At 45.0% G+C, this 21,475-nt stretch overlaps 1 protein-coding gene across 4 annotated transcripts in view; it reads left to right on the top strand.

Moving 5' to 3' along the window:
- The window catches only part of hdac5 (histone deacetylase 5), a 139,462-nt gene extending 120,770 nt beyond the window's left edge, over positions 1 to 18,692 (top strand). For 3 of the 4 annotated variants that reach the window (XM_056287375.1, XM_056287374.1, XM_056287372.1), the window contains 9 exons: positions 898 to 953; positions 1,704 to 1,791; positions 3,803 to 3,922; positions 6,665 to 6,762; positions 13,335 to 13,453; positions 13,711 to 13,844; positions 15,719 to 15,800; positions 17,421 to 17,622; positions 18,040 to 18,692. In XM_056287375.1, coding sequence (XP_056143350.1) covers positions 898 to 953; positions 1,704 to 1,791; positions 3,803 to 3,922; positions 6,665 to 6,762; positions 13,335 to 13,453; positions 13,711 to 13,844; positions 15,719 to 15,800; positions 17,421 to 17,622; positions 18,040 to 18,079 — 939 coding nt within the window. In that variant the 3' untranslated portion in view covers positions 18,080 to 18,692. The remainder of the gene's footprint in view (positions 1 to 897; positions 954 to 1,703; positions 1,792 to 3,802; positions 3,923 to 6,664; positions 6,763 to 13,334; positions 13,454 to 13,710; positions 13,845 to 15,718; positions 15,801 to 17,420; positions 17,623 to 18,039) is intronic. The other variant, XM_056287373.1, reaches the window with a different exon arrangement.
- The last annotated feature ends 2,783 nt before the right edge of the window (positions 18,693 to 21,475 follow it).

The following is a 21,475-nucleotide window of genomic DNA, read 5'->3' as shown; positions in this document are numbered from 1 at the left end:
CTGCGTATAATTTTGCCAAGAGTTGAAATATGAAGAGAGAAAAATAGAGGGCCACAAGCTGAGCCCTGAGGTACACCTTACTTAACGTCAGAGAATGTTGACGTAATATTTCTCTTGCAGACACAATGTGTTCTTCCAGAGAAGTAGGACTTAAGCCAAGAGAGAGCGAAGGCAGAGACACCACAATTACAATTAACTTGTCTAATAGTATAAAGGGATCAATGGTGTCAAAGGCTGCACTGGGGTCCAGTAGTAGAAGCACAGAAGTGGAATCAGAGTCGATCGCCATTAGAAGATCATTCACCACTCTGGTCAGAGCAGTTTCAGTGGAGTGACAGGGCCTGAAAGCCGACTGAAAAGGTTCATATAGATGGTTTTCTTTTATATGGGTCAAAAGTTGTTGATACACAACTCTCTCTAGTACTTTAGAAAAGAATGGAAGATTAGAGACTGGTCGATAGTTATTAATAGACCCTGGATCGAGGTGCGTTTTTTAAGTAGAGGTTTAACCACAGCTGTCTTAAAACTGCTGGGAACAATGCCAGTAGTAAGTGATAAATTAACAATGTCTAGCACTGTAGGTCCAAGAAAAGGCCAGAGGTCTTTAAAAAGTTTTGCTGGTAAGGGGTCAAGTAGGCAAGCAGTTGGTTTAGAAGCTGACACAAGCTTAATCAAGGTATCAAGAGAGATAGAACTGGGACTGTCAGTGACTCATTGTATAGATATGAATTTGGTAAGACAGGATCTGCAGGAGGAGCAGATACTAATACAGATAAACACATACAAATACACTAACTTTAATAGAAACTCTTTATTCTCTCCCTCGCTCTCTCTCTCTCTCTCTCTCTCTCTCTCCCTCTCTCTCTCTCTCTCTCGCTCGCTCACTTCCTCTCTCAGAATGGCTTTGCAGTCGTTCGTCCTCCAGGCCACCATGCTGAGGAGTCTACAGCCATGTGAGTTGTCATACAGCATTATGGGTACCAGGAGAAGGAAGGGAAGGAGTGGTCTTCCTTCACTCCCCCAGAGTTCACTCTGTTACCAGCTACAACACTTACAACAGAACACCACAGAGTAGAACACTACACTACTTACTACACTACACAGTACAACATCATAATATAATACAACACAACAGATGGTTTTTGTCTAGTAGTCTTATTACTGTTACCTAGATCTGACAGTCAATACACTCGTGCACTGACTTCAGGATCAACCTCTGTGGTCGTTGATACATACCATGTCCAGAAGAGGTCACAGGTCTGAGGCCAACCAGTTAAGCTGAAGAGCACAGCATGTCAGACCAGGTGGCGGTAAGTCTGGCATCTTGATGTCTGTTTGTAGAGGAATCTAAAGTGCAGCCAGCCAAGCTCGGGTCCGGATGAAGAGGTCTGAAATGCGGCTGTGTAGGAAGCAGATGAAAGCTGCAGTAATGTGATGAAGACATCTTCAAACTGGACCACAGCACCAGAGTCATTCTGCCGTAAAACCCGATAGCTCTCCCTGATAGGAGCTCTCAAAAGCCTCAAGAACCAGAGATGTCATGACCACATGCGCCTAAAGTCACACACAAGAGAAAATGGAGAGCCATGTGTTGCATAAGAACCAGAAGGTTTTTAATCAGTGTGTATTTTAAGTGCTTCATTGATGTGTATTGTGTATTTACGTAATGTGTGTGTGTGTGTGTCTGTGTCTGTGTGTTACAGGGGGTTTTGTTTTTTCAACTCAGTAGCGATCGCTGCCAAACTGCTTCAGCAGAAACTGGGCATGGCCAAGATCCTCATTGTAGACTGGGTGAGTCAGACACACACACCCACACACACACAAACACAGTGAAATAACAAACTTTATGAAAATGACGACACTATCAAGTCAAAATAAAGAATTAAAAGGCAGCAGCATGTGAGAGGTGCAGCTGGATGACAGAAGAGGTCACCTGATGCCGTGTATTTTAATTGTTACACATTCAGTTTGTAACCGTAAGTAACACAAGACTTTTATGTGATATGATGTGATGTTATTCGTATGGGAGTAATGGCCGCCGACATGAACAGGACACTCTAGAGGAGAGATGCTGGGTATACTGGGAGGAGAGGTGCTGGGTATACTGGGAGGAGAGGTGCTGGGTATACTGGGAGAAGAGATGCTGGGTATATTGGGTGGAGACATGCTGGAAGGAGAGATGCTGGGAGGAGAGATGCTGGGTATACTGGAAGAAGAGATGCTGGGTATACTGGGAGAAGAGATGCTGGGTATGCTGAGAGGAGAGGTGCTGGGTATGCTGAGAGGAGAGATGCTGGGTATACTGGGAGGAGAGATGCTGGGTATGCTGGGAGGAGATATGCTGGGTATACTGGGAGGAGAGATGCGGGGTATACTGGGAGGAGAGATGCTGGGTATACTGGGAGGAGATATGCTGGGTATACTGGGAGGAGAGATGCTGGATATACTGGGAGAAGAGATGCTGGGTATGCTGGGAGGAGAGATGCTGGGTATACTGGGAGGAGAGGTGCTGGGTATACTGGGAGAAGAGATGCTGGGTATGCTGGGAGGAGAGATGCTGGGTATACTGGGAGAAGAGATGCTGGGTATATTGGGAGGAGACATGCTGGAAGGAGAGATGCTGGGAGGAGAGATGCTGGGTATACTGGAAGAAGAGATGCTGGGTATACTGGGAGAAGAGATGCTGGGTATGCTGGGAGGAGATATGCTGGGTATACTGGGAGGAGAGATGCGGGGTATACTGGGAGGAGAGATGCTGGGTATACTGGGAGGAGAGATGCTGGGTATGCTGGGAGGAGAGATGCTGGGTATACTGGGAGGAGAGGTGCTCGGTATACTGGGAGAAGAGATGCTGGGTATGCTGGGAGGAGAGATGCTGGATATACTGGGAGGAGAGATGCTGGTTATGCTGGGAGGAGAGATGCTGGGTATACTGGGAGGAGAGATGCTGGGTATGCTGGGAGGAGAGATGCTGGTTATGCTGGGAGGAGAGATGCTGGGTATGCCGGGAGGAGAGATGCTGGGTATACTGGGAGGAGAGATGCTGGGTATGCTGGGAGGAGAGATGCTGGGTATACTGGGAGGAGAGATGCTGGGTATACTGGGAGGAGAGATGCTGGGTATACTGGGAGGAGAGATGCTGGGTATGCTGGGAGGAGAGATGCGGGGTATACTGGGGGAAGAGATGCTGGGTATATTGGGAGAAGGATGCTGAATATGGAGCTGCCTGGGAAGAGGAGAAGAGGAAGGCCAAAGAGGAAGTTTATGGATGTGGTGAGGGAGGACATGCAGGTGGCTGGTGTGACAGAGGAAGATGCAGAGGACAGGAAGAGATGGAAACGGATGATCCTCTGTGGCGCCCCCTAACGGGAGCAGCCGGAAGTAGCAGTAGTAGCAGTGGTAGTAGTAGTAGTAGTAGTAGTGGTAGTAGTAGTGGTGGTGGTAGTAGTAGTAGTGGTAGTAGTAGTAGTTGTAGTGGTAGTAGTAGTGGTAGTAGTGGTAGTAGTAGCAGTAGTAGTAGTAGTAGTAGCAGTAGTAGTAGCAGTAGCAGTAGTGTGTGTGTTTCTCCTTATTAGAGGTGCTCTTTCCACCAGAAACAGCACCTCTAGTGGACATTTTAGACACTACAGCAGAAAGATCTTTTATGTGTTTGTGGATGAAGCTGAAACATTGAATTGGCCTGATTGAAGCACTTGCAGCCCATGAGCCATACGTTTAATACTCCTCACACACACACACACACACACACACACAAACACACAAACTTTATCTTTGCTAATGTCATGGTGACCTTTGACCTCAGGATATTCACCATGGTAACGGCACTCAGCAGGCCTTCTACAGCGACCCCACAGTCCTCTACATCTCCCTCCATCGCTACGATGATGGAAACTTCTTCCCTGGCAGCGGGGCACCTGAGGAGGTGACACACACACACACACACACACACACACACACACACACACACACACACACACACACACACACACACACACACACACACACTCTGGGCAGCACTGATAGAAGCAGGGAGTATTTTAGATACGTAGCACCGAATTTCACAAGTTTAAAGGCATTTATATCAGAAGGTTGAATCCCTTCATCTGGACATAACATGTACTGACACATACCTGTCATCACCATCTGACTGACCTCTTCACCTGACTGCAGGTACCCCACCCTTACAAACAATACAGTGACTGCAGGTACCCCCACCCTTACAAACAATACAGTGACTGCAGGTACCCCCACCCTTACAAACAATACAGTGACTGCAGGTACCCCACCCTTACAAACAATACCGTGACTGCAGGTGTCCCCACCCTTACAAACAATACAGTGACTGCAGGTACCCCCACCCTTACAAACAATACCGTGACTGCAGGTACCCCACCCTTACAAACAATACCGTGACTGCAGGTACCCCCACCCTTACAAACAATACAGTGACTGCAGGTACCCCCACCCTTACAAACAATACAGTGACTGCAGGTACCCCACCCTTACAAACAATACCGTGACTGCAGGTACCCCACCCTTACAAACAATACAGTGACTGCAGGTACCCCCACCCTTATAAACAATACAGTGACTGCAGGTACCCCCACCCTTATAAACAATACAGTGACTGCAGGTACCCCCATCCTTATAAACAATACAGTGACTGCAGGTACCCCACCCCTATAAACAATACAGTGGCGTAACAACCCAAACCAACAATATGCAAATATGGGTGTGACCATTAACTAGAGTTACAGTGCTCATGTGTACTATTCACAGAGGATTGGGGAATAGTTGCAAACACAGCATTGTAAGATGGTGACAGATGTACTCTTAGCCCCCCCTCCCCCCCGGTTCAGGGATGTACATTCCCTCTTCACATAGATCAGGGCCCCACCCTTTTTTGCACCATCGACGGGTTTGATATTAACAATATTCTGGTGGACCAGGGGAGGGGCACATTGCTCATGTTGTTTTCACTCAAAGAACTCCGCGGGTTTGTGTTTAAGTGCAGGGTGCTTGGACTCACGGTGCCGAAGCAGTTTTGAGGCTTCATTGCCTCATTAGACAACTTGTCTCCACATATCAGACACAGGGGGCTCGGAGCATGTGAGTCACCAGTCACAATGAAGCCGTATTTTAGGTACGACATGTCGTATTTCCTATTGAAGGAAGCTTTCTTTTTTGCTGTCTCCTTTTACACCTTTTATCTCCCCTACCTCTCCCCAAGAAACTCCCCAGCTATGTTTGTTTTTTACCGGTACTCATGGTAGCTAGCTAGCTGCTAGTAGCAAGCTGACTGAGTGGTCTCTGAGTTATGAAGTTACCATTGGTCTGCCGAATGCCACTTGAATGAGTGATACAATCACATCATTGTGTACACTTCAAGTATCCGTTTCAAATCAAAAGCCCTCTAGTGTTACCGGGCTTTTATTTGAATATTGTATATCATATTGTGGTGTTTATATTTTAATCCCCGTGTGTGTGGTCCCTGTGATGGCCTAGCGGCCTGTCCAGGGTGTCTCCTCGCCTGCCGCCCAATGACTGCTGGGATAGGCTCCAGCATCCCCGTGACCCTGAGAGCACGATAAACGGTTCGGATAATGGCTGGATGGATGTTGTTTCCTTGCGGCAGGGTAGTAAATGTTTTGCGGCCTGATGCTGGTCCGTGGCCCGGTGGTTGGGGACCCCTGCCATAGGTGGCCTCTTTGACTCCCCGTTCCAACCAGCGTTCCTCCCTATTAAGGATGTGCACATCCTCATCCTTGAAAGAGCGGCCACTGGCCTGTAGATGGTATAGACTGTGGAGTCCTGGTCTATAGATGGTGTAGACTGTGGAGTCCTGGTCTGTAAAGGGTGTAGAGTGTGGAGTCCTGGCCTGTAGAGGGTGTAGACTGTGGAGTCCTGGCCTGTAGATCGTGTAGACTGTGGAGTCCTGGCCAATAGATGGTGTAGACTGCAGAGTCCAGGTATGACGTGTTAGCTCTCCTTTGTTGTGTTATCCTCTTGTCCAGCATCTATTTAGTTTCCCTGATGTACAAGTCACGGCAATCCTCCTGGTACTTAACAGCTACACTATATTGTTCTGTTTATGCCGGGGAACCTGATCCTTGGGGTGGACCAACTTCTGGTGCAACGTGTTTTGGGGTTTGAAAGCAACTGAGACGCGGTGTTTGGAAAATACACATCTCAACTGTTCCGACACTCCCACCACATACAGAATCACCACAGGTTTACACTTAGACAGCTGTTGTCCTTCTCCTCTCTTACATCGGCTGGTGCACTGTTTGGGGTCTTCCCGGCTTTGACAAACACCCAGTTAGGATAACCACACTTAACCAGGACCTGTTTAATGTGGGGTTTCTCCTCTTCCCTGGCCACTGTATCAGTGGGGACGTTGTCAGGTCGGTGATTCAGCGTCCTGATGACTCCTAGTTTGTGCTCCAGTGGATGATGAGAGTCAAACCTGAAGTACTGATCAGTATGTGTTGGTTTACAGTAACATCAACAATCAAATGTTCCCCATCACCAACTACAACTTCACAGTGTAAGAAGACTACCCTGTCATGTTCCTCAAGATAAACACACAGCACAAGGTTGATGAAAACAATAATCTGTCTGTCTGTCTGTCTGTCTGTGTGTTCCTGTCTCTCTTTCTGTCCAGGTAGGAGCAGGCCCAGGTGTTGGTTTTAATGTGAACATTGCTTGGACTGGTGGAGTGGAGCCCCCTATGGGTGATGTAGAGTACCTCACAGCTTTCAGGTAACGGCTAAACCACTACATAACCCTACCCCCATCATACACACACACACACACACACACACACACACACACACACACACACACACACACAGAGTGTAAATTTGACATGGGAAGTGGTGGGGACAAACATCTGGCAGGGGGTCTGTCTGGGACAAGAGACATACATCTGGCAGGGGATCTGGGCAAGAGACAAGTGTGAACAACACATAATGACAGGGACGGCTTTAGAATGTCAGTGAAAATGTGATCTTGCCGAGTGTATCAGCCTTGAGGACACGGGACGGGACACTGTCTTGACCTACAGCTTCACGAGCCTCAACCCTTTTGTAAGTTTCCCTCACACCAGCTTCTGTCACCTGTAGAGCCGCTTCATCAGGTGGGCACTGTGCTGTCGTCACTGAGTCCAGGTTATGAGCTTCAAAGCTGACATGAAAGTTGTTAAGCGAGGCAGTCCGGGTGGCATGGCGGTCTATTCCATGGCCTACCAAAACGGGGATCGCCTGTTCAAATCCCCGTGTTGCCTCCAGCTTGGTCGGGCGTCCCTACAGACACAATTGGCTGTGTCTGCGGGTGGGAAGCCAAATGCGGGTGTGTGTCCTGGTCGCTGCACTAGCGCCTCCTCTGGTCGGTCAGGGTGCCTGTTTTGGGTGGGGGGGACTGGGGGAAATAGTGTGATCCTCCCACGCGTTACGTCTCCCTGGTGAAACTCCTCACTGTCAGGTGAAAAGAAGTGGCTGGTGACTCCACATGTATCAAAGGAGGCATGTGGTAGTCTGCAGCCCTCCCCGGATCAGCGGGGGGGGGGGTTGGAGCAGTGACCGGGGCGGCTTGGAAGAATGGATTGATTGGCCAAGTACTAATGGGGAGAAAAAGGGGGGGGGTTGTTAAGGTTATCCGGAAGAGAGGTAGAGATGTTGATATGAGTTATAGTCCGTAACTGCCTGCAGCCCTTCCACGTTCACCACAAGTCACAGCCTACTGTAGTCCTTTTCTGGGTTTTCCCTATATTGTCTTTTAGCAGCTTTGATCGCTCTTTTTTTGGGGGGCGGGGGGATTTTTTTCCCCCCTTTTTCTCCCAATTGTACTTGGCCAATTACCCCACTCTTCTGAGCCATCCCGGTCACTGCTCCACCCCCTCTGCTGATCCAGGGAGGGCTGCAGACTACCACATGTCTCCTCCCATACATGTGGAGTCGCCAGCTGCTTCTTCTCACCTGACAGAGAGGAGTTTCACCAGGGGGACGTAGCGCGTGGGAGGATCACGATGTTCCCCCCAGTTCCCCCTCCCCCCCGAACAGGCACCCCGACCAACCAAGAGGAGGCGGTAGTGCAGCGACCAGGACACATACCCACATCCGGCTTCCCACCCACAGACACGGCCAATTGACCTTTCGCAAAGTCCCGCCCCCCTTAGTTACTGTTGCTATGCCCATCAAGCATTTCAGAACTATCCAGGAAGTAGCCGGAAAACACCAAAACATGAAGGGAGAAATCAGCGCATTGTGTGGGTAAAAGTAGCAGTAGTAACACGTTAGCTGTATGAGCTATCAATAATAGCTAGTAGCAAGCTTAGCTCGGAGCAGACAAGTATTTGTGTTGGTTCTGGATGGATGAAGCTGGCCATGGGGTGGGTCTGCTATACTGCCAGATCTATTGCCCACATTGCGCTTCTTGTGTTCTGGGTTTCGGGAAGGGAAAGAGAATTACACCCCTCCAAACTCTTCACATATCTGGTATCCGGTCTGCAGACCCCATAGGCCCACCGTTTCAGCATGTTGCTGTGTGTTTGAAGCTTGACGGACCGTTGCTAAGGTAGGATTGGACAAGCACCATTTTGGGGCGGTACTTTGCAAAAGGTCAATTGTGTCTGTAGGGACGACCGACCAAGCTGGAGATAACATGGGGATTCGAACCGGCGATACTTGTGTTGGTAGGCAATGGAATAGACCACGACGCCACCCAGATGCCCCCCATTGATGGCTCTTCTTTAGTCACACCTGGATTTTTTTGTAGCATTCCTTGTCCCCCAGTGCCGCTGTACCATACTGTAATACTATAATGCTGTAATACTGTAATACTGTAGTGCTGCTATAGTACTGTAATACTGTAATACTATAATACTGTAGTACTATGATATTGTAAAACTGTAATACTATAATGCTGTAATACTATAATACTGTAGTGCTGCTATAGTACTGTAATACAGTAATACTATAATACTGTAGTACTATAATATTGTAATACTGCAATAGAAGATGCTATGATGACTGGATAATGGCTGAGTACAACACAATGAGGAGTTGATGTTTGATCTGGTATTTTTCAAGCTGCCTAAGAAAGTAAAGTCTAAGGGAGTAAAGTCGAAGAAAGTGGAGTCTGAGGAAGTAAAGTCAAAGAAAGTAAAGTCGAAGAAAGTGAAGTCGAAGAAAGTAAAGTCTGAGGAAGTAAAGTCGAAGAAAGTAAAGTCTAAGAAAGTAAAGTCGTTGTTGAGCTTTTGCAGTGATGTGTTCAGTGTTAATGTTCCACTTCACGTTGTTGCTGATATATGTTCTAGGTATATGATGTATGTATCAGGTATATGATGTATGTTCCAAGTAAATGATGTATGTTCCAAGTATATGATGTATGTTCCAAGTATATGATGTGTTCCAAGTATATGATGTATGTTCCAGGTATATGATGTATGTTCCAAGTAAATGATGTGTTCCAGGTATATGATGTATGTATCAGGTATATGATGTATGTTCCAGGTATATGATGTATGTATCAGGTATATGATGTACACTCACCGGCCACTTTATTAGGCACACCTGTCCAACTGCTCGTTAACGCAAATTTCTAATCAGCCAATCACATGGCAGCAACTCAATGTATTTAGGCATGTAGACATGGTCAAGACAATCTGCTGCAGTTCAAACCGAGCATCAGAATGGGAAAGAAAGGTGATTTAAGTGACTTTGAACGTGGCATGGTTGTTGGTGCCAGACGGGCTGGTCTGAGTATTTCAGAAACTGCTGATCTACTGGGATTTTCACGCACAACCATCTCTAGGGTTTACAGAGAATGGTCCGAAAAAGAGAAAATATCCAGTGAGCGGCAGTTCTGTGGGCGAAAATGCCTTGTTGATGCCAGAGGTCAGAGGAGAATGGCCAGACTGGTTCGAGCTGACAGAAAGGCAACAGTAACTCAAATAACCACTCATTACAACCGAGGTATGCAGAAGAGCATCTCTGAACGCACAACACGTCGAACCTTGAGGCAGATGGGCTACAGCAGCAGAAGACCACGCCGGGTGCCACTCCTGTCAGCTAAGAACAGGAAACTGAGGCTACAATTCGCACAGGCGCACCAAAATTGGACAATAGAAGATTTGAAAAACGTTGCCTGGTCTGATGAGTCTCGATTTCTGCTGCGACATTCGGATGGTAGGGTCAGAATTTGGCATCAACAACATGAAAGCATGGATCCATCCTGCCTTGTATCAACGGTTCAGGCTGGTGGTGGTGGTGTAATGGTGTGGGGGATATTTTCTTGGCACACTTTGAGCCCCTTAGGACCAATTGAGCATCGTGTCAATGCCACAGCCTACCTGAGTATTGTTGCTGACCATGTCCATCCCTTTATGACCACAGTGTTCCCATCTTCTGATGGCTACTTCCAGCAGGATAACGCGCCAAGTCATAAAGCTCGAATCATCTCAGACTGGTTTCTTGAACATGACAATGAGTTCACTGTACTCAAATGGCCTCCACAGTCACCAGATCTCAATCCAATAGAGCACCTTTGGGATGTGGTGGACCGGGAGATTCGCATCATGGATGTGCAGCCGACAAATCTGCAGCAACTGCGTGATGCTATCATGTCAATATGGACCAAACTCTCTGAGGAATGTTTCCAGTACCTTGTTGAATCTATGCCACGAAGGATTAAGGCAGTTCTGAAGGCAAAAGGGGGTCCAACCCGGTACTAGCAAGGTGTACCTAATAAAGTGGCCAGTGAGTGTATGTTCCAAGTAAATGATGTATGTTCCAGGTATATGATGTTTGTTCCAGGTATATGATGTATGTTCCAAGTATATGATGTGTTCCAAGTATATGATGTATGTTCCAGGTATATGATGTGTGTTCCAGGTATATGATATATGTTCCAGGTATATGATGTATGTTCCAAGTATATGATATATGTTCCAGGTATATGATGTATGTTCCAGGTATATGATGTATGTTCTAGGTATATTATGTATGTTCCAGGTATATGATATATGTTCCAGGTATATGATGTGTGTTCCAATTATATGATGTATGTTCCAGGTATATGATGTATGTTCCAATTATATGATGTGTTCCAAGTATATGATGTATGTTCCAGGTATATGATGTATGTTCCAGGTATATGATGTATGTTCCAAGTATATGATGTATGTTCCATGTATATGATGTATGTTCCAGGTATATGATATATGTTCCAGGTATATGATGTATGTTCCAAGTATTTGATATATGTTCCAGGTATATGATGTATGTTCCAAGTATATGATGTGTGTTCCAGGTATATGATGTATTTTTCCAGGTATATGATGTGTGTTCCAGGTATATGATATATATTCCAGGTATATGATGTATGTTCCAAGTATATGATGTATGTTCCAGGTATATGATGTATGTTCTAGGTATATTATGTATGTTCCAGGTATATGATATATGTTCCAGGTATATGATGTGTGTTCCAATTATATGATGTATGTTCCAGGTATATGATGTATGTTCCAATTATATGATGTGTTCCAAGTATATGATGTATGTTCCAGGTATATGATGTATGTTCCAGGTATATGATGTATGTTCCAGTTATATGATGCATGTTCCATGTATATGATGTATGTTCCAGGTATATGATGTATGTTCCAGGTATATGATATATGTTCCAGGTATATGATGTATGTTCCAAGTATTTGATATATGTTCCAGGTATATGATGTATGTTCCAAGTATATGATGTGTGTTCCAGGTATATGATGTATGTTCCAAGTATATGATATATGTTCCAGGTATATGATGTATGTTCCAAGTATATGATATATATTCCAGGTATATGATGTATGTTCCAAGTATATGATGTATGTTCCAGGTATATGATGTATGTTCCAGGTATATGATATATGTTCCAGGTATATGATGTATGTTCTAGGTATATGATGTATGTTCCAGGTATATGATATATGTTTCAGGTATATGATGTATGTTCTAGGTATATGATGTATGTTCCAAGTATATGATATATGTTCCAGGTATATGATGTATGTTCCAAGTATATGATATATGTTCCAGGTATATGATGTATGTTCCAGGGATGTATGTTCCAGTTATATTATGTATGTTCTAAGGAATTGACAAATATGTCAGCTGCAGACTCACACCTGCTGATTTATGCAGACATCATTCACTGCAGGGGCAAGATGCAGGGCACTTTCTTCCAAAACAGGGCAAAGTATATTTTTTTGGGAGCGGGTGATATATGGTTAAAGAAGGGAGAGCACCGTGGCCCAGTGGTCAGCACTGCTGCTTCACAGCAAGAAGGTCCTGGGTTCGAACCCCAGGCCATCCCAGGTGCTTTCTGTGTGGAGTTTGCATGTTGTGCCCGTGTCTGCGTGGGTTTCCTCACTCCATGCATGTTAGGGTTAATACTCCTGCCTGTGCCCCTGAGCATGGCAATGGAAAGAAGAAGTGGAGTTGGTCTCCGGGTGCTGTAGCTGCCCCCTGCTCTGTACAATAGCATGGTTACATGCAGACAACACACTCACTGTAACTGGACAAATAACTGTACAATGACAAAATGAAGTGGCTTTTTATTTTTAACAAGCCATTTGTGGCAGAATAGGAAAGCTGTTGCCTTTGGGGTGGGTTTTGTAGATGAGAAGGAATAGGTGCTTTAACTACTACTGCTACTACTACTGCTACTGCTACTACTACTGCTACTACTACTGCTACTACGTTCGGCTGCAGAGAATATAAAGTCTACCATGTGTGCTGTCAAAACTTTCACTATGCAGTCAGACTCGCTGTGTGTCCTGAGCAGCCTGCTCTGCACAGCAGGTTCCACTTTGTTTTGTTTGGTTTTTGGTTTTTTTGTTGCGTTCCCCTCATTAAACAGTGATTGGCTTTCAGATTTATGACATAGCAAATCTAGTTTGCCTGGGTTTGCTTGGGAAGTGCACAGACAGCCTTCTTCAGTCAAGGGATATGAAAACACTGCTCTAGAGACAAACTCTGCACAGATACAAGTCAGTGTACACAAGGCCAGACATTTTAGGGGACACAAACATAAGAAAAGCAAATTTTTCAGCGGAGAGGTACTTAAAATGTTCTACTGGTTCACTGGATACTGGATATACAATGGCAAAGACAGCAGCAAGTGCACCGCCACAACCTACAATCTGTTGTCCAGTAAAAACTTTACCTTTTGTCAGCTGATACAACTGAAAACACTTCTGATGTGTGTGTGTGTGTGTGTGTGTGTGTGTGTGTGTGTGTGTGTGTGTGTTTGTGTGTTTGTGTGTTTGCATGTGCTAATAGGACTTTAGTCATGCCCATAGCCCAGGAGTTCAGCCCAGATGTGGTCCTAGTTTCTGCAGGCTTTGATGCCGTGGAAGGACACCAGTCTCCTCTGGGAGGTTACAATGTCTCAGCCAAATGTAAGACCCTTCCAAAATACACACATACACATACACATACACACACACACACACACACACACACATAAATACTCTGCAGGGACAACTAACACAGTATAAGTATCACAAAGGACATTTGTTTGTGTGTACATCTTGAGGATTGTAGCTTTAAATGATGTGCTGATTGTTGACGATGGATGAGATAAACAGGCTCAGTGATAATTATCAGGTTTATTAATGAACTACACAGTGATGAAGGGTTGATGCTGTGTGTTCAGGTTTCGGTCAGCTGACCGAGCAGCTGATGGGCCTGGCGGGAGGGCGGGTGGTTCTCGCCCTGGAGGGAGGCCATGACCTGACGGCCATCTGTGATGCCTCTGAGGCCTGTGTGTCTGCCCTGCTAGGAGACCAGGTAGAGACACAGTGTGTGTGTGTGTGTGTGTGTGTGTGTGTGTGTGTGTGTGTGTGTGTGTGTGTGTGTGTGTGTGTGTGTGTGTGTGTGTGTGTGTGCGTGTGTGTGTGTGTGGGTCTTGGGCTTCTTTGTGTAAAAAGTAGAAAATGTGTGTGTGAATATTTGTATCATTCAATGTCCCTCAGATGATGACAAGTGAGAACATATTGTGCAGCTATACCTCTATAGTATAGTATAGTATAGTATAGTATAGTACAGCTGTCTTTATCTTCACCCAATAAGTAGGCTAGTTTACTGTGGTTTGGTAGAACATAGAATTTGGGGTCTTTTTCTTCACATTTGAGGAAGAAGCATCACAGATTGATTGGAATGTTTTGCACTCTGTTAAAAAGTGCAGCTCTGTCTCCACATTGTCTTTGCTCTGCTGAAACACAAGTTTGTCTCTTCGCAGCCAAGTTTTTTTTGTATCTGCCAGTTTCTATTGCTAGGCGGTGCTCACTGTGTCTGTATTTCGTCAAGTGTATTTCTCAAATTTGTTTCTTTTATTTTAGTTAGGTAATCTGCTTATATATACTCTCTAGTCTAGTGCCAAATAGTATGGTGTCTTGCTTTGTGGTTTTGTTTTGGGTTGCCAATATTCGTAATAATTGTCTTTTAGGTTTGAGGAAATTTGTTTAAGCTGAATGTGTTGTGTAGTCTGGACCTGGTCTTGTGCTTTTAAAGTCTTAGTATGTGTTAGTGGAACAGGATGGCTGAAGACCAGGTTGGTAGGAAAGTTGTTATCTTTGCTCAACTCTTGGTATTGCAAGGCTTTATAATGGGAAGAGTGTGGGTCACTGAATTGAAGGTTTTTCCAGAATTTGATTGCTCTTTTTTGAATTTTAATCAGAAGAGGATATCGGCCTAGTTCTGCCCTGCAGGCATTGTTTTTAGTGTGCCGATTGATTTTTAGGATGTTTTTGCCAAACTCAACATGCAGGGTCTCAATTGGATGTTTTTTTCCCATTTGTAGTTCCTGACTTGCAAGTGGGCCCCACACTTCGCTGCCATAAAGGGCAATTGGTTCTATCACTGATGCAAATATTTTTAGCCAAATTTGGATTGGAATTTCGAAAGGAATTTGTATTTTTATGGCAAGTAAAGCCCTGCGTGCCTTGTCTCTTAGTTCATTCACTGCCATGTTGAATGTTCCTTTAAAATTGATTCTAAGTCCTTCCTCCGTTGGTGAAAGAAGGACTAGGTCATCTGCATAGAGTAGGAATTTGACCCCACAGTCGTGCAGACTGAATCCAGGTGCCGAGGATTTTTCCAGTATGGTCGCCAACTCAATGTATAGTTTAAATAGAGTTGGGCTTAAAGAGCAACCTTGTCTCACTCCTCACTCCTGAGGGATATATTGGGATCTTTTGGATCAGATTTTAATGCCACACTAGCTCCTGAGTAAATTGATTTTATAATGTCATATGTTTTACCCCCTACACCACTTTTGATTAATTTGTAGAACAATCCATAATGCCAAATGGAGTCAAATGCTTTTTTGAAGTCAACAAAACAAGTGAATAATTTATTTTTTATTTTGAGTATATTTTTCAGTTAGGGTGTGTAGGGTGTAAATATGATCAGTAGTGCAGTAATTTGGTAAGAATCCAATCTGGCTTTTACTCAAGACATTGTGTTTCATAAGGGAGTTTATGAGCCGGGAGTTAATAATTCTGCAGAAAACCTTCCCCAGGTTACTGTTCACACAGCAGATTTAGATTTATTCAGATTTATCTCCTCCCTCTCTCTCTCTCTCTCTCTCTCTCTCTCTCTCTCTCTCTCTCTCTCTCTCTCTCTCTCTCTCTCTCTCTCTCTCTGGGTCTATGGTGTTCCAGCAGTCTGACTCAGTCTGTCCGTCAGTCAAAGAGCCTTGTCCCAAAGCCACAGCCTCCCTGGAGCGAGTACAAGACATCCAGAGTAATACACACTGTATACACACAAACACTGTGTATAATATATTGTACACTATATACACACGAATACTGTATATAATACACATTGGTATGCTACACACTATATACTCACAATATGCTGCATATTATATACACACAAACACTGTATATAATACACATTGTATATACTATACATTGTATACACAAACATTGTATGTAATACACACATTGTATTTACTATACACTGTATACACACAAACACTGTATATAATGCAAACTGTTTACACTACACTCTATATACACAACACTCTTTACTGTCGGTGTGTTGGTGAGATGATGTGATCAGTGTGTTAGAGAGCTGTTGTCGTCACTAAGGACACCAGAGTTATGTATGGGGCTGTAGTCTCCCAGTCGACTGGTTGGTCAACGTGCTCTCCTCCAACCAAATTTTCATTGGTCGGAAGATTGCCGGTGTTCCTGTCATAAGGAGAAAAGCGCTACATTGATAGCATTCCAGGATTATTCCATTATTTTTGGCAGCGGGAGGGACACACTACCTACCAAAGTTGTGAAAAGGGGGATTTTTGTATTACAACTCTGAGCTCACCTGAAGGAAAGTGGCAGGTGTCACTGAATCAACGTTTATATCCACGTTGAGCTCAGCCACCAGGACAATCACACCTTATTTCCTTTTGGAGGCTAGTGACGTATTGGAATTGTGCACTTTCTTTTTGGAGACCCGCTATACCTTGGTGGAATTAGGTGCGTTGTTTGATTTTTGGAGCTTTTTCTAAAATGTTAAATAAGCTGTACTGCTGTTATGGTGTTCCAGTAAATGGTGCACCAGTTTTGAGTTTACTGATGATTAGAAATCCAAACGACTGAGCCGCTTCTGTTATAGGATTTTTATGTAGCCTAACTTGTTCTGACCTGGAGCTGGTTTGTTTGATAAATTTTCTTTTCAATACAAAAATACCATTTTTAAAGAGCAAAAGCTTTACGGCTGTTTTGTGTTTGTGAGATGTCTAGTTCTGTGTTCAGAGACAAAACATATCTTAAAATTATTCTGTATATTCCTCAGCAGGTCTGGTGCCGGGCTCACCAGTTGATATAGTTGTTGTTTTGGAAGTCTTATGAATATGAATATGAATGCCATTTCAGTATAAAATAATAAGGTTAAAATGATGTAATATGCTGCAAATACAAGCTTTTATGTTTATTTATAATCCATTTAGGCTAATAAGGCTACCAGGCAGACTGCGGCCGACTTGGTTAATCTTCATAACGTGCTGATGTTTTTGTCCCACGACCAACCGATGGGTTGAAGAGTAGGTACGATTTCGGTTGACCAACATGTTCTTTGGTTGGCTACAGCCCTATACATACATCCAAGCAGGGTGGCTCACAACTATAAACGTACCCCTTACAAAGCATTTTTCAAAACAGCTGTTAACATATACTGTCAGGAAATTAGACGTTAAAAAGAAATATGAACTAACGTAAACCGCAGAATTCAGTCACTACGTCAAGGAAACTAAACTAAAAACGTGGTCAGTCCAATACAATCATTATAAAACCTTATTTCAACACCTCCCCTCCCCCCTCCCACACACATACACACACACATACACACACACACACACAGGTAAACATTGGACTTGCCTCCAGAGGGCGACTTATTCAGCTGGACACTCCCTATTGGACGGCCAGCAAGTGGGTCCTGGCCAATCAGATGCGGCGGCTGCCCGGAGAGAGAAGGACGAGGCGGAGACGGTCAGCGCCATGGCCTCTCTGACGGTCGATGTCCAACAGTCAGGCTCCACCCCCATCACCACAGAGATCAGCAGGTCAGAGACGTTGTCGTGTTCGCGCTCTACTTCCTGAAATATTTGAAGCAGGTTGACGATGGAGGATTTACTACATACTTATATACATACTTATGTACTTATACACATACTTATATACATACTTATGTACTTATATACTTATATTAGGGGTCGATCGATATGTTTTTTTCAGGGCTGATACCGATACCGATTATTGTTAAGTTATGGAGGCCGATGTCCGACATTTGGGGCTGATATTTGGTTGCAGTAAATGGAAAACATTTTGTGCCAGAATTTAAAGCAACACAAACCCCAACACAAGGCTGCCTTTAAATGAACATATGTTTGATTAAATTTTGGGGAGAGAAAAAAAAAGGGGGGTGGGAAATCTCTTAAAAAAAGAAAAATCTGTTTCCTTCCTGTTGACCTCACCCACAGGTGCACAGAGGAGCCAATGGAAGAAGAGCCCACCTTATAGGAGGAGCTTAAACAGGAAGCCCCAGACAAACACCTTATGGGAGGAGCTTAAACAGGAAGCACCTGACCAACTCGACCCACAAGTGCAGCCCACCCCTCCTCCACTGCTCTGCTGCTCGTCAGCGGGTGTTGTAATGTCCTACGCACACGTCCTGGCCTGCTGTGGAGGATTTTGATTGGCTGAAGAGGATCTTCAGAAGCAGGAAGAGGCGGGGTCTTTGTTGTGGCATCTGTGATGAAGTTCTACATTTTATTTTTTCTAAAAAAAAACAAAACAAAACAGACGGACAGATGTGGTTTTCTTTCCGGTGGTCAGACGGAGGAGGAGCGTTGTGTGTATCGTTGTTTTTGTTGATGTTATTCAGGACAGTTTGGGCTACACTGTACAGCACCGTTATTCTCTCTCTCTCTGTCTCTCTCTCTGTCTCTCTCTCTGTCTCTCTCTCTGTCTCTCTCTCTCCTACGTCATCCTTGTGGCTCTCTGTCTCCGTCTCCATCCATCACACACACGTGGTTATGACCATTCTCCAGAGAGCACAGCTGATCCTTCCTCACTACCTCTCTCTCTCTCTCTCTCTCTCTCTCTCTCTCTCTCTCTCTCTCTCTCTCTCTCTCTCTCTCTCTCTCTCTCTCTCTCTCTCTCTCTCTCTCTCTCTCTGTCTGCTGTGTGTGTGTGTCTGTGTGTGATTTCTTCAGAGAAGCACACGGGAAGTTGGTTGTAGAGGTGTGTGATCATCATGGCTGTTTAAAAGAGCAGATGCTTCACTTCCTGTCGGTGTCTCAGAGCAGGACAGAGGGACGTCCTGTCCGCCAGACAGGAAACTGTGTGTGTGTGTGTTGTCACCTTGTTGGAGGGGGATCTGTCCATCTGACACCAACACACACAAACACACACACACATCCCTGGTGCAATAGGAATGTCCTCAAATTGGATCTGGACGGTTTCCGTGGAAACAAGTCCAGCACTTGACACGCGAGAGCCGTCCATGTGTCTGCAGATGTTCTAAACGAGAAGAACTCCGTGCCTTTCATTCACACTAACCATCCAATAAGAGACCACCAAAAAAAAACAAAACACCTTATCACCTAGCAACCAGCCAGCCAATCAGGACTGAGGAACAGTTATAAGCACACGCCCTGTGGTTTTCCTCCGGTCAGTTTATTTGTATATCAGGACAGTTTTTATTTTCTTCGTCTAGATGCCTTAATTTCTTTCAGAGCACTGCAGTCTCACTTTTTAGCGACCTCCACCAAAAGAGAGAGAGAGATTCTTCTTACCCCTCTCTCTCCTCTCCACACCTCCTTCATGTGTCTGCTCTGGTTTTGGTGTAAAATTACATTAAATATGTTAAGTGTTCTGCCAGAGAGGATTGTGGGATTGCAGCAGATGTTTTTCAAACACTAACGACCAACTCTCTTCTCACAGTGGTTTTTTTTTTCATGATTGTCACTTCCTGTTGGTTGTAAATACTGTTTCCTGTTGTGTTGTGGACCACGGTTGCACCACAACCTGGTCACTTTTCTATATATTCCTATGTAAACAAAAATATTTCTCTTTTGTACAAACCAGGTGAACACGATGCTGTGTGTGACAAGGTTGATCCACCCCAGCTGGACCCCGAATATTTTGTGATATTTCAGAACAGACGATGTGGACGTTTTGTTCGGCTGTCAGACAGCGCGGCTCTGTCGTCATCGAGAATCAGACTCTGATGTATTTTATTTTTTTCATGGAGATAAAATGATGATGATGATGACAGTAGCAAGTGACGAGAGGGTATGGATGTGGGTGAACTGGTTTTGTTTGTTTCTACATCAACAGTCATGACTGCGGTTGAAATTTCAGCCACTTGTTACATGACTGCTCTGTTTTCCTACAGAAAACTCCATCTCCCGTCGTGCACTGTGGTCTGCTGTGGCTTTTGTGCAACTTCTGGGTTTATCTGTTGGACGCGAAGAGCGGTGGCACCAACTTCATGCCTGTTTGTCACTTTTTTTTATGGTCCTTGTCTCTCTGGTTAGGTGGTTCCTTTAGACCAGATCTTGCCAGTCAGGACTCAAACCAGCGTTGCCAGATGAACTGTAGAGGGCAGCAGAGAGCAAGCACATCTACTGGACTGAAACACAACGTCTGCTGCCCTGGCATTAATTAGCATGGCTACATACACATCAAGAATGTGGATGTAGCGTGTCAGCCTCTAGGCTGCTAACGCCCTGTATTCATGCTCCTTCTCTCCTCCGTCTAGCCGTGTGGTTGGATGCATGCGTGTGTGCGCACAACTGTGTCTACTTGCCCTTGATATGTCGCAGCAGTGCCACGTTGACATCTGTGTTACTACCCTTTGACAGTCTTGATAAATACTATTACCACCTTCGGCCAGGTGTGGGGCTGGTCATGTGACAACATGTGTGTCATTCCATCCCAGCAGAAACATCAATGATCAACATAATGTGTTTAGTGTTTAATTCACCTACTCACCAAACAGCAGCACTGGAGAGAGAACTACTACTACTACTGCTACTACTACTACTACTACTGCTACTGCTGCTACTGCTACTGCTACTGCTACTACTGCTACTGCTACTGCTACTACTACTACTACATTCGGCTGCTGCCGTTAGGGGGCGCCACAGCAGATCATCCGTTTCCATCTCTTCCTGTCCTCTGCATCTTCCTCTGTCACACCAGCCACCTGCATGTCCTCCCTCACCACATCCATAAACCTCCTCTTTGGCCTTCCTCTTCTCCTCTTCCCTGGCAGCTCCATATTCAGCATCCTTCTCCCAATATACCCAGCATCTCTCCTCCACACATGTCCAAACCATCCCCATCTTCCCTCTCTTGCTTTGTCTCCAAACCGTCCAACCTGAGCTGTCCCTCTAATATACTCGTTCCTAATCCTGTCCTTCTTCATCACTCCCAGTGAAAATCTTATCTTCATCTCTGCCACCTCCAGCTCCACCTCCTGTCTTTTCATCAGTGCCGCTAGTTTCACAACCATCTTGTAAACCTTCCCTTTAACTCTTGCTTGTACCCTTCTGTCTCAAATCACTCCACCCATTCCACCTTGCCTGCACTCTCTTCTTCACCTCTCTTCTGCATTCCCCGTCAATTTGGACAGTTGACCCCAAGAATTTAAACTCATATGCCTTCGTCACCTCTACTCCTTGCATCCTCACCATTCCACTGTCCTCCCTCTCATTCACACGTACACTATATGTACAAAAGTATTGGGACACCTGGCCATTACACCTACAGGAGCTTGTGTGACATCCCATTCTCAATCCATAGGCATTAATATGGAGTTGCCCCCCCTCCCCCCTTTGCAGCTATAACAGCTTCTACTCTTCTGGGAAGGCTTTCCACAAGATTTTGGAGTGTGTCTGTGGGAATTTT

Source organism: Lampris incognitus, chromosome 10, assembly GCF_029633865.1.
Source record: "Lampris incognitus isolate fLamInc1 chromosome 10, fLamInc1.hap2, whole genome shotgun sequence".
Lineage (NCBI taxonomy): Eukaryota > Metazoa > Chordata > Actinopteri > Lampriformes > Lampridae > Lampris > Lampris incognitus.
Note: the sequence above shows the minus strand (reverse complement) of the source record. Positions and strands in the feature narration are given on the sequence as shown.